The sequence below is a fragment of the Garra rufa genome, chromosome 11, assembly GCF_049309525.1.
Source record: "Garra rufa chromosome 11, GarRuf1.0, whole genome shotgun sequence".
NCBI lineage: Eukaryota > Metazoa > Chordata > Actinopteri > Cypriniformes > Cyprinidae > Garra > Garra rufa.
In genome coordinates, this window is record NC_133371.1 from 1,816,184 (window position 1) to 1,830,344 (window position 14,161).

Sequence of the window (14,161 nt, forward strand, 5' to 3'; positions counted from 1 at the left end):
CATTAGTATTTTTGTCTTATGACCATAGGATGTCTTCCCGGAGCAATAATATCTCTGAATCATGCTCACAAACTCACCTGCAGCTTTAACCTTTCAAACACATTAAACCATAACTGCAGCAGTAAAATTAATCGCATAGGGGTGATTGGGGTGAAATGAGACAGTTTCCACACAGGTTGTCCTTTAGGCAACGAGAAATGAAAGGCAGGCTCATTATCATTAACTAAACTAATGAAATCATTTACATTACTTAAAATAAGCATCAACTGAAATAAAATATAAACAATTTAATTTAATTTAATTCCCATTTTGATTTAGTTTAAGCTAAAGTACTAAAATAATTAAAAAAGTTTTGTTAAATGTGACCCAATTATCACAATTAAAAGAACCAGAGACTTAAACTACTTCAGTCTGTGTGCATTGAATTTACACGAGTTTCACAATTTGAGTTGAATTACTGAAATAAATGCACTTTTCCATGACATTCTAGTTTATTAAGATGCACCTGTATGTATTGCTGAGAACTTCATTTTGACAACTTCAACTTGATTTTTTTTATTCCAGATTTTAAAATAGTTGTATCTTGGCCAAATATAGTCTTGTCCTAACAAACCATACATCAGTGGAAAGCCTATTTATTCAGACGATGTATAATCTCAATTTAAAAAAAAAAAAATGCCCCATATGACTGGTTTTGTGGTCCATATGTGATATAATTTAAAAGCATGACACCTTTAATAAATAAAAACTAACAACAGGTTGTTTTAGATAATAATAATCAGAAATGAGACAACCAAACCAAGACAGGACAAACTATAAAACACTATTTATGTTTGTACTACATTGGGCTGCTATTTGAGGGGCTTCTCTGTTCCTGTCTCTGTCCTGGACCCCTCTGTGGTCCTATGCAGGTGGAGCTCCAAGAGAGATTGTGTGAAGCTAATGAAGTCCAAGTCCAGGTCCTCCCTCTCCGTCCCTCCCAGAGAAAGCCTAATCCCGTTAGCTGTGCTTTCTCATGGATAATCCCTCCACTTCCCACCTGGCCGTCCTTCAGTCTCAGTCTCTCTCTCTGGGATGAGCGTCTTCTGCTGAACACTACAGGTAAATACTCCATCTGCCAACATTTAACAAGCAAGACTCTTTTAAATATTTTTTTTAAATTGTGTGGGGTTTTTTGTAACAAACAGGCCAATTTTTGAAAAAGTTAAGGTAGAGAAAGACTTAATTATTTTTGGTAGCATCAGTTTTTTCACATTATTTATTTAATTTTTTAAATGTTAGTTCATTGTAAGTTCATGTTAGCTCAGACACATTAAGTAATATTAACAGACACGACTTGATTTTAAAAATACATTAGTAAATGTTACAATGTACATAAACTTAGATTAATAAAAGCTTTAGAAGTAATTTTAATTGTTAGACCATGTTAACTAATGTAGTTAACAAATTGAACCTTACTGTGAAGCATTTTCGATCAATGTAAAAATATTACATTTTTGAAAATGTCATAATTTACCACAATATTGATATTTGCATAACCTATTTAATATTTATATATCATATTAATTACCGGAATTTGGGTCAACTGAATTTCCATGCCATAGATACACAGAAATGAAACTCCGTTTTTAGAGAATACTTGAGTTGAAGTGGGTCACAGCTCATTTCCTCACCCATCCTCAAATGTCAACCCGGATGAACCTCCTGACAGCTGGTTTGACTAGCAGTAAATCACCAGTCCGTGAATCTCCTCTATGGCTCAGTGTTTTCACCCATCTGCTCCAAGACTCTTCTGCATCCTGCATTTCACTCATAATCATGCAACTGCTTGTCTTTGTTTGGCTCAGTGTATTTGTAAAGTTGTGTTTCTGTTGGTTGGACTGCTGCTAAAACAGATTCTGAATACTCGACCGAACAAAGATGGAAGGGTTTTAAGTGAATCACTGTTTGCAGTCTGCAGTTGTGGGAGTGTATAGTGTTGGTTTGAATGCATTCAAAGCAGATCACATGTCTTATGATAAAGTGCAGTGTCTGACTTGGAATGGAGAGTTTAAAGTGAGCAAATTCAGTTAACACAGCCCACCGGTAAGACCACCGCAAAACAAAGTGCTCTCCATGCGTTCATGTTTTTCTGCTCAGGTGTACAGGTACAGCTGGCCTGGTCTGTTTCCGCAGGTGTTCAAGCCGGGAGAGATTAGGGTCAGATGTATTATCAGTGATTAGCAGTGACTGGAGCCCACATAAACAGCCATGATCCCACTGGACCAAAACCCCTGTTACCAAGAACGAGAAATATTTAGATTTAATACAAATATCATGTCAGCTGGTTTCAAACTATGACAGGTGCTGTGAGCAATTTCAGCTTAACTGTGTTAACTTTAATCATATACCTCCCCCAGAACTTTGTACCTCGAAAACATATCAGCAAACTCACATGTGCAAAATGACTGACAGTCTGTTTAACACATTCAAAAGCCTTTCAGAAAATAATCATTTTGCAAGCAGCATGCAATGATAGTCGCTGGCTTGTTTCTTCTTGAAGTATTGAATTTACTTTTGGTTATATCTAAACTATGGCTTTCCAGTCTGGCAGAACCATAATTGTGAAATCATTGTAAATTATATTTAGTCAGTATTCATGTGATATAATTATACACTGATTTTGCCACATTGTTCACTGTGGCTGTGCATGAATGAATATGCAGAACGGCATTTGTTTACATTTCTTTACTTTTTTTTTGTAGGCTAAAATGTAAAAAAAAAAAAAAAGTCTAATTGGTGAGATTGTAATGTATAAAGACTTATTAAAATGCTAATTAAGTAGTTTGACAAAATTCTTATTATAATCTTTTGATTAGTTATTTATATTGTTATTTTGTTATTTTGTACAGGTAAATCTTTACCAAATGCGCTTACAGACAGTTGAAAATGGCAAAAAGCACAGAGACTCGAATCAGTGAATCATATTTTAATCTGTTCATTAACATGAGCCGCCAGAACGCACCGAATCACACGCTAGAGAGCACACTGTTTAGAAGAACAGATTCATGAATCAAACTTGCGAACACTATATTTTTAGTTTTATTGTCCCAGTTTTTCATGTCCTGTCCCCGACTGGAGCTGTCCCCGGAAATGTCCCCGTTTTACAGCACGTTCAAAACAGCCCGCAAATACACTGACAGCACGATGTGACAGAATCGCTGAAATATTACAGCCTTTCGGAAGCGCAGAAGTAGCCTACACTGCACTCGCATCGAAACAACTGGTACAGAAAAGTTTATTCAAGGGTGCTATTAGTACACTTCTTTTAAGCTTAAAAAGGTAAGTATACTTTCAGTATACTTTTTATGTATACAGTAGTCAACATTCGAAGTGGATCAAAACCTTTTATCAAATTTGTCCTAAAACCAAAAAGAATACCCGTTCCTATCTTAGGACAACTTTTGATAAACGTTTTTGATCCACTTCGAATGTTGACTACTATATACTTAAAATTACATTTAAGTATATTTGAGCTATACTTGTGCTTTGACAATCTGTGTTTTCATTGTTATACGCTAGGGGCACTATTGCACATCTTTGGTACAGAATTTTCAAAACACAATTGAAGAAGAAACCTAAACAACAGATGCTTCCACATGTAATCTAACATAATAGTCTGACATAAAACAGCATCAAAATCATTGATATGTAACACTGTGTAACATTATGGAATAAAATGCCGACCCATGAAGAGGTAATAATGACTGTCAAGCTTTGGGGTGTTGATTAACTCCATTTTGATTATAATGAATCTTTTTGTTCAAAATGTTGTTTATTTTTTATTTTTTTATTTTTTTATGAAACTTACCCACATTCAAGTGTCTATGCATGGAGCTAGAAAACAGACATTTTTTTCTTTTGATGTTTTGTATGTTCAGATATTCATATAACAAAATATTTACAAATTAATACCTAAATAGGGTCAGTAGTACACTTAAAGTATGATGTAAAGTTCACTTAAAGAAAACTTATGAGTGTACTTGCAGCATAAAACTACTAAACTAATTTACTGAAACTATAAGTGTACTAAAAATGCATTAAAAAGTATTTAATTAGTAAACTATCAGTGTACCTATACGTTTGCTTTTAGTAAACTAGCAGTACAAACTAAAAACATAGATGTAATCTAGTTGTGAAATCAAAGTTTACTACTGTTATACTTAAAATATACTTGAAAGTACACTTTTATATATTAAAAATTGGGCCTATTTAGTCCCAAGAAGTATTGAAATAGTACACTTAAAAGTATACTACTAGTACACTGATATTTTTATACTTACTACATAAAGTATACTTAAAAATATACTTGAACTTTACTTAAGTATACTTAATAAAATAAACTTAAAGTATACTTCTTTTTGGTAAGGGAAGTTTATGATCTAATTCATAAATATTAAAACTTTTTAACATTATTTAAAACTACATACTGAGTGACTGATAGCATCTTTGTCATGGAAAACACTTGTTGGTTCGTAATGAGTTCACAGTTTTAACGTAGGTTATATGTTTGCTTAAATTTATTTTCAAGTTCTGAGGTTAATTATCTATTGTTGCTTTCAGTATGGCTATAAATTTCACCCAATATGATATTTAAACTCAAATTAGACACTTTTAACATTTAATAAAGCACATAATCAGGGAAAAATAACATTCATAGGGTATTTGACCATTGTTGTTTCAGCCGTGTTGTTCCATAGTTAGGACAAAAACTCTGATGGGAAAGATACCTTTATCACATGTCACGGCATCGCGTTGCCTGTAGTTAGGAGGCATTAGCACAATTACATTTGCAGAAAGCACATACTTTGTGGTCATTAAATGAGCCTAAAATGCAAAATGAGCCTGATTAGGAATAGAAAAGATCGATTTCCAAAAATATAAACATAAAATGTGTAATTCCAAAAGTTGTAATTGTACTCACAGTTGTGAAAATGTTAAATAGGCTAGTTTGAAAATGGCATTTGTTAAATTCATCATTATATGTTCTCATGTTTATTGTTTTATTTTTTAGTGTGTTGTTCTTAAGCCATCTGTTATAATACTACTGTTTTGATATGTTTCCTGTTGAAAAAAACAGCATATTTAGGTAGGTTTTGATGCTGGGATGCTGGTATTAGCAGGTTTATGCTGGTCCTTTGCTGGTTTATGCTAGTACTTAGCTGGTTTATGCTGGTCCTTAGCTGGTTTATGCTGGTCCTTAGCTCTGGTTTAAACTGGTCCTTAGCTGGTTTATGCTGGTCCTTAGCTCTGGTTTAAACTGGTCCTTAGCTGGTTTATGCTGGTCCTTAGCTCTGGTTTAAACTGGTCCTTAGCTGGTTTATGCTGGTCCTTAGCTCTGGTTTAAACTGGTCCTTAGCTGGTTTATGCTGGTCCTTAGCTCTGGTTTAAACTGGTCCTTAGCTGGTTTATACTGGTCCTTTGCTGGTTTAAACTGGTCCTTAGCTGGTTTATACTGGTCCTTTGCTGGTTTAAACTGGTCCTTAGCTGGTTTATACTGGTCCTTTGCTGGTTTAAACTGGTCCTTAGCTGGTTTATGCTGGTCCTTTGCTGGTTTATGCTGGTCCTTTGCTGGTTTATACTGGTCCTTTGCTGGTTTAAACTGGTCCTTAGCTGGTTTATACTGGTCCTTAGCTTGTTTATACTGGCCCTTAGCTGGTTTATGCTGGTCATTTGCTGGTTTATGCTGGTTCTTTGCTGGTTTATACTGGTCCTTAGCTTGTTTATACTGGTCCTTAGCTGGTTTATGCTGGTCATTTGCTGGTTTATGCTGGTCCTTAGCTGGTTTATGCTGGTCATTTGCAGGTTTATGCTGGTCCTTAGCTGGTTTATACTGGTCCTTAGCTGGTTTATGCTGATCATTTGCTGGTTTATGCTGGTCCTTAGCTGGTCATATTGCTGGTCAAGGACCAGCATAATCGAAGGACCATCAAATCAGCCAAGGACCAGCATAAACCAGCAAAAGACCATCTTAAACCAGCATACCAGCATCAAAACCTACCTAACCAGCATATGCTGTTTTTTTCAATAGGGTTTGCTATTTGCAATAGTTTACTTTTGTACTGAACAACTATGGTATTTGAAAATGTATATAAAGTAGTGGAGTCACTGGTTTTAGTTAGTTACTTATCAGCTCTGCTTTTTGGATGATGCTTTTTCATGATCTTAAACCTCTTTGTTTGACATTGATTTGCTGTGTTGTTCTGACAGCATGTTTAGCTGGGTGATAAAGGTTGTTCCCCAGCCTCCAGCGTCTCCTGGGAAACTGGCAGAAGAGGACCAGACCAATGCACCAGCGACTGTGAGTTTGTGTGCATGTGTGATCACTGAGTCACCTTTCACGGTTTAAGCATGTCTTCACTATCTCTGTATGATTCTTTAGGATGTGACGGACAAAGAGGATGCAAAACAAGGTGACTAAGCACTCTATCAAATTTGACAGCAGTTTTAATCAATGACTAACACTGAATAACAGAAAAAAAGTCCTTCATTCATTTTTCACGATGTTATTTTACAGAATCTTCCAAGCCAACGGAGGAGGTCTCAGAGGAAAACAGGTGATGTTATGTTTGTTTGTGTGTGTGTGTGTGTGTGTGTGTGTGTGTGTGTGTGTGGGACATACAGTATGTGCATTCAGAGTCTCTAGACGCTGTAATCCTGCCAGACCTAATTACTGTTATCTATCCCTCCTTCTATCTCTCCTTCTCTCTCTCTTTTTCCAGCTCTCAGAGTGGGGTTTTGAATTGGCTCTCTCATGGGTTCAGTAGTGCTCTCCCTCAGCCAGTGAACTCCTCTAAACTGGCGAACAGTGAAGTTAAGGTATTTTCATGACTCTTGTCACGTACACTCACATAATAAAGCTGCAAATCTAAGTAATAATGTTTGTGGGCTACAACTGGTCAGATGGTAATGCTTAAAGAAAGACATTTTAAAAGGATGAAATCTTTAATTTAATTAATCTTTAAATAAAAACAATGAGGGCTTTAAAATGAATGAACAACCTCAATTAGGGTGACAGTATCCGGCTTGAACAGGTAAATCGATATGTTTCCTAATCTTATGTAACCTAGCAGAAAACAGCACATAGTACATGGACTCAAAATGGTGAATTATATTTTAATCTCTTCATTGAAAATCTTAATAATCAGTAGCAGACCTTTTAGTCACAGTTCTTAGGTAATTGTACTTCATTACTAAACTTGAGTCAAAATTTTGAGATTTTGTGCTGTGCTTTAAGAGATATTTCATCCAACAATAAAAATTCTTTCATTAATTATTCACCCACATTCATCTTCAGAACCCAAATTAAAATATTTTTGATAAAATCCGAGAGTTTTCTGACCCTGCATAAACAACAATGCAACTAAGATGTTCAAGGCCCAAAAAAGGTAGTAAGGACATTGTGTGATTTCAGTGGTACATCAGTGGAATGTGCATCGACTGGCATGGAAAAGAAGAAATTGCTGAATGAACTCATTAGTTTTATTCTTTGTGCACAATTTTTTTTTGTAGCTTTATAAAATTACAGTTGAACCATTGATGTAACATAGACTATTTTAACAATGTCCTTACCAGCTTTCTGGGCTTTGAACGTGTCAGTTGCGTTGCTGTCTGTGCAGGGTCAAAAAGTTCTTGGATTTCATCAAAAATATCTTAATTTGTGTTCTGAAGATGAATGAAGGTCGACATGAGGGTGAGTAATTAATGACAGAATTTAAATTTTTGGGTGAACTATTAGTTTAATTACTATTAAAAAATAATACTTGCACTTTTACTCAATTACATTTTCAAGGCCAAAATACTTTTTGGTTCTTACCAATGTGCAAAGTACATATTTCACAGGTCATTGTGACTTAAATATTTTTGCTTTTGTCAATTTTAATTAAAGGGTTAGTTCACCCAAAAATGAAAAATTAGCCCATAATTTAATCACCCTCCAGGCATCCTAGGTGTATATGACTTTTATCTTTCAGACGAATCCAATCAGAGTTAAAATTATCCTGGCATTTCCAAGCTTTATAATGGCATGGGCGGGTGTTTCTCTTCATCAGTCCAAAACAAGTCCAATTAAGTGCATCCATCCAAAATAAAAAGTGCTCCTGGGGGGTGAATAAAGGCCTCCTGTAGTGAACTGATGTGTTTTTGTAAGAAAAAATATCCATATTTAAAACATAATAATCACTTTAATCTAGGGCCAACTGGATGTAAACAGAAGCAAGATATTTCACCCAAAAATGAAATTCTGTAATTACCCACCTTCGTTCATCTTTGGAACCCAAATTAAGATATTTTGAATGAAATCCGAGAGTTTTTTGACCCGCATAGACAAGAACTACCATGTTCAAGGCCCAGAAAGGTAGTAAGGACATCATGTTACATCAGTGGTACATCAGTTTAATCTGCATTGATTGGCATGGAAAAGAAGAAATTGCTGAATAAAGTTGTTAATTTTTTATTCTTTGTGCACAAAAAGGGTTAGTTCGACCAAAAATGAAAATTAGCCCATAATTTACTCACCCTCCAGGCATCCTAGGTGTATATGACTTTTATCTTTCAAACAAATCCAATCGGAGTTATATTAAAAATTATCCTGGCATTTCCAAGCTTTAGAATGGCATGGTTGGGTGTTTCTCTTCATCAGTCCAAAACAAGTCCAATTAAGTGCATCCATCCATAAGAAAAAGTGCCTCAAACAGCTCCAGGAGGTGAATAAAGGCCTCATGTAGAGAACCGATGCATTTTTGTAAGAAAAATATCTTTATTTAAAACGTAATAATCATATTAATCTAGTGCCAACTGGTCGTACACAGAAGCAGCTCCGGGCAGATGAAATGGGATGTATGCGTTGCGCATGCGCCGCTCAGAAGTGACGAACGTGGACGCGCTACGGAGAGATCAAAACAAAACAATGGTCAGGAATTAGAAGCACAAAATGAGGATTTGTAAAAAAAAAAATGTCAGATCATTTCAATATAAGCCAAGAGGAGACTGGTTTTCCTTTGCTAAAGTAAGGAAACTTTCCTTCCTTTGCTCCTGTAAACAAACGCTGGTTTGTGCGAGACTCACCGGCGCATGCCCAACGTTGATGTCCTACATCATCCGTCCAGAACGGCTTCAGTGCACAACCAGTTGGCGCAAGCTAGATTAAAGTGATTATTTATAGTGATTACGTTTTAAATATGGATATTTTTCTTCCAAAAATGCATCAATTCACTAAAGGACTTTTTATTACGGTGGATGCACTTTATTGGACTTGTTTTGGATTGATGAAGAGAAACACCTGCCCATGCATTTATAAAGCTTGGAGGAGCCAGAAAATGTTTTAATATAACTTCAAATTGCATTCCACTGAAAGAAGTAAGTCATATACACCTACGATGCCTGGAAGGTGAGTAAATAATGGGGTAATTGTATTTTTTGGGTGAACTAACCCTTTAAGTTCAACTTTTAAAGTCAGTGACATCGATTTCACTGTCAAAAATATGGCACAAATATGGACATGTCATTATAAAGAGTCGCCTTTTTCAGGCACTATAACTTTGAGATAAAGCAATACATACTATTTCTAGACATTACTGAAGATGGATGAAGTTAACTCAAGTGTGAAAACGGTCAAAGTGTCAAACAACTATGTTTAACATTCAAGTGGCAAAATTCAAGATTCAGTTTAACATCTGATGTGTTGTGTCCTGAAACGACACACAATAAAAAATGAGGAAAAACAGGTTCATTTAAGTGTTTATGAAACCATTTTACTTTGATGAGAAATTATCTTTATTTATTTTTAGTTAATTAGTATATTTTTGAAGCTAAAATAAGAATGTTCCTTTTTACTTTTTTATTAACTTTTTCTCTCTTTTACTTTGAATTTTAATTTAGCACCATTTTAAAATAGAACCTATTTATATTGTTCTACTTGTGAAGTGATTGCAAGCAATTTAACCATGCCTTTTGATTTAAGAAAGCCTGTTAATATACATTTATAGAGCATATGACTGTGTCTGTTTTATTCTTGAACATTATTTTTTCTTCTGTTTTGTTTACCGTGGATTGAACAGCATGAGGGAAATGCAGTGAGCAGCAGGTATAGTTTCAATCTTACAGATTCAGTTTCAGTCATTTATTAATTTGTCTTCATGTAGTTATGTGAGAATTCTTATGTTTTTCACATCTGTGTCTGTGTGTGTGCCTGTTAAATGATTGTTTTGATGAGTATCACACATTTTTCCATCACTGTATCATGGATGGCAGTAACACATCGGACCAGTGAGTAGCTTATCGAGGATATAGCTCATGCACCAACATGCAAAGCTTTGCTGCAGACCAGCATGGACAGTCTTTGCATGCTACACACGCAATAGACTTTATTGCATTGAGCTGTTTTCCCATATTAACAGCTCAAGGCAAAAGACCCTCATGCTGAACAGACATAAACTTAAGCATTGTAATATGCAGACCTGGCTTCCCTAGAACATAAAATTATATATATATATATATATATATATATATATATATATATATATATATATATATACACACACACACACACACACACACACACACACACACACACACACACACACACACACACATAAAAATATGCATATATATGTATGTGTGCATGTATATATGTGATATATATATATATATATATATATATATATATATATATATATATATATATATCTACAAGAACACTACTGAAATGGAACATTTTTTATTAGCATCGGCTACTGCTTCATTGGCACTTGCTGGGCAAACCTGTTTGTTTTTACTGTCCCCTGCTGCCATCTAGAGTTGATTTAGAGCAAAGCAGCTTATTTGCATGCATTCACGTCCTCATATATGCCCAGAGCAGCTGATGGACTTTACTGTATCTCTTCTTCCATCAGGGCTGGAATGATTGGCTGGATTGTGCAGGGACTGGGAAAAGTGGTTCCACAGCCAGATGAGAAATACAAGGGTCACACAGAGCCAGAGGAGGTCACTGAGGTACAGACACACATTCACTAATCCCATAAGACACAAAGGCTTTCTGCAGTCTGAAGATTTTGTTGCTTATTTACCAAGTCCATGCAGTTCACTACATAAGCTTATTAGTTAGGCATGTTGGAGTTTGTGAAGCATATTAATGACAAGATGTTTTATGCTGTTAATGGACATTTATGTTTACAAAGAATGATCAATCATGAGTTTAATAGTCCTGTAAAAAAAGAAAAGAAAAAATAAATGAAATTTTTAAAATAAGATGGATTATGAAATTAAACCCTTTCTAAGGGTTTCTAAAAATATGAAGGTTTTTATAAAAATAAATTGACTGTTGATATATATTATTATTATTATTATTATTATTATATACAATTATAATTTGTCATTTTTAAAATGTGAAATATGATTTCAAGTTGTTGTACCAAATATATGTAGTTATTATTAACAAAAAAGTACAATTATTTTGTTATTAGATTAAAATTGAGGAAGAATTGCTCCACAAAATTGTTGAAATATCTATTTTATAAGCAAATAAGATTAGTTTTTACTATTTATTTACTATTGTTAAATACTATTTTTACTGAAAAGGTTTAGCTTTGTAATTAGATTTTAAAAAATGAGGAACAATGACTATACAAATAATTTATTTTTTAGTTTATGTATTTATTTGCTTACTTTAGTTCACATTTTAAGAGAAGGCACTGCATGCAAAAACTTTGTTTTTTCATGCACCTGGCAAGTGTTTTGGCTTTTTGGTGTTACAGTGTTTTTTCAGACTAATGGAAAGAGAACACCCAAAAGACACTGTTAGGTGTTTCTTTTATAGCACTTTATCTATTTGTGTCAATGCATTTCATTTACAATACATATTTTTTAAAGACCGTTTTCTCAAAATGAGTTTTTTCTCCTACACTGAGCCATAAATCTCCACTTTACATTTTACATTTTATTCCTGTCTATATAAGGTTTTTAAAGAGGGATTTGTTCATATATCATTAGCTTGATTTTATACAACATTTTTCCCCGAAATGGTAAAAAAAAAAAAATACATTGTTTTCTGTCTGTTGTAATTTATTTATTTTTTTTTTTTTGGAGTTATGGAGTGACAAAATAAGATAACCAAAATTCCCTCTGTAAAAATATTTGTCTCTAATATGTCCTTAAAAAAAATTAAATAAGAATTCTGAAACTGACTTCATCCAATGTTTAGATTTTTGTACTAGAAATGAATGCAAATTAGTACATATTTCATTAAATAATGGCTCATTTGCATATTTAAACCTAACATTTTAGAAAACTTGTAATGCAAAAATGTTCGCAATTATCAATGTAATCAATTAACTGGGTAAATAAGGTGATAACTATTAGTTAATTTTTTTACCCTATTCACCTGCAGTGTCTCGCCTTAAAATTAAGTTACTTTTTAGAGTTAGAGTTTTTTAAGTTAATAGAGCATTTCATGTATACAGGCACCAGCCTCAAAGGTGTCTTTAGGTTTTCCAGGTGCTTCTGTGAGAGTTTTATTGCATTTCCATTTAGCCGGCAGTTCCAGTGGTTAAAGTGGACCCTCCAGTAAGTACAGTGTTTTTGGATCAAGCTGTGTCAGGATCGTGCTCTCTGTTCCCTTTTCTGTCCCGCAAGTCATTAAAGGGGCCATATTCTACACTCGCCTGCATTTCTGTCTGCTCATAGTAATCAGCTGATTTGAATATGTAAACAAGAACCATTTATAACAAACTGCTGAATATTAATGACTTTGTGTTATCATCACAGCATATAGTATACAACAAATTAAGGTTGTAAACGCAAGTTGATTGCTGCAAACAAGCTTTTCTGCATTGCTTTGGGCGATAATGGGTTGAGTCTGCAAAGCAAATCCCTCTTGTCAAGAAATACTGCTTTATTCTATAACTCTCCTGCTATAACCATGACCCTTCTGCATCAAAAACACCAGATTCTTGCATGGATAGCAGCTTAAAACAGGATTGCTTGCTTACATATGTGACCCTGGACCACAAAACCAGTCTTAAGTAGCACGGGTATATTTGTAGCAATAGCCAAAAATACATTGTATAGGTCAAAATTATCGATTTGATTTTATGTCAAAAATCTTTAGCATATTAAGTAAAGATCATGTTCCATGAAGATATTTTGTAAATTTTCTACCATGAACATATACAAACTTGATTTTTGATTAGTCATATGCATTGCTAAGAACTTCATTTGGACAACTTTTAAGGCGATTTTCTCAACATTTAGATTTTTTTGCACCCTCAGATTCCAGGTTTTCAAATACTGTAGTTGTATCTTAGACAAATTGTCCTATTTTAACAAACAATATATCAATGGAAAGCTTATTTATTTTGGAAAGCTTTCTCAATTTCGACAAATTTACACTTATAGGCAAGGCAAGGCAAGGCAAGTTTATTTATATAGCACATTTCATACACAATGGTAATTCAAAGTGCTGTACATAAAAAGGAATTAAAATCACAATAAAAGCATAAAAATAAAAAAATCAATAAAAGCATAAAAATCATAAAAATTTAAAATAATAATCACAACAATAAAAACAAAATTAAGAACATTTAAGATGATTAAAAAAAAAAAAATGATTTCAAATTAATTAATACAGTAAAATGATTATACATAAAATAATGCAAACTGTTCGGACGTAGCACAGTGCTCATTCAATAAATGCACAACTGAACAGGTGAGTTTTGAGTCTGCATTTAAATGTGGCTAATGTATTAGCACATCTGATCTCTTCTGGAAGCTGATTCCAACTGCGGGCGGCATAATAGCTAAAAGCGGATTCCCCTTGTTTTGTGTGAACCCTTGATATTACTAACTGACTCGATCCTAGTGATCTGAGTTGTCTGTTAGGTTTATATTCAGTGAGCATATCTGCAATGTATGTAGGTCCTAGGCCATTGAGTGCTTTATAAACAAGTAAAAGTACTTTAAAATCTATCCTAAACATAACTGGAAGCCAGTGTAAGGACCTAAGGACTGGTGTAATATGCTCTGATTTTTTGGTTCTAGTCAGAACCACTTATGACTGGTTTTGTGGTCCAGAGTCACATATGTGTTACACATGGTTTCTTCAGCATTAATCTATATTAAAACTAAC

The 14,161-nt window shown here is 34.2% G+C and overlaps 1 protein-coding gene across 3 annotated transcripts in view; it reads left to right on the plus strand.

Annotated features, from left to right (window-relative positions):
- The first annotated feature begins 952 nt into the window (after positions 1–952).
- LOC141345126 (uncharacterized) overlaps positions 953–14,161 on the plus strand; it is a 49,835-nt gene continuing 36,626 nt past the window's right edge. The window contains exons 1-9 of one of the 3 annotated variants that reach the window (XM_073850009.1): positions 956–1,101; positions 6,250–6,340; positions 6,422–6,452; positions 6,557–6,596; positions 6,762–6,858; positions 10,098–10,123; positions 10,291–10,305; positions 10,932–11,031; positions 12,568–12,600. In XM_073850009.1, coding sequence (XP_073706110.1) covers positions 6,251–6,340; positions 6,422–6,452; positions 6,557–6,596; positions 6,762–6,858; positions 10,098–10,123; positions 10,291–10,305; positions 10,932–11,031; positions 12,568–12,600 — 432 coding nt within the window. In that variant the 5' untranslated portion in view covers positions 956–1,101; position 6,250. Of the gene's footprint in view, positions 1,102–6,249; positions 6,341–6,421; positions 6,453–6,556; positions 6,597–6,761; positions 6,859–10,097; positions 10,124–10,290; positions 10,306–10,931; positions 11,032–12,567; positions 12,601–14,161 lie in introns of all 3 variants that reach the window. The other 2 variants (XM_073850010.1, XM_073850011.1) reach the window with 2 other exon arrangements.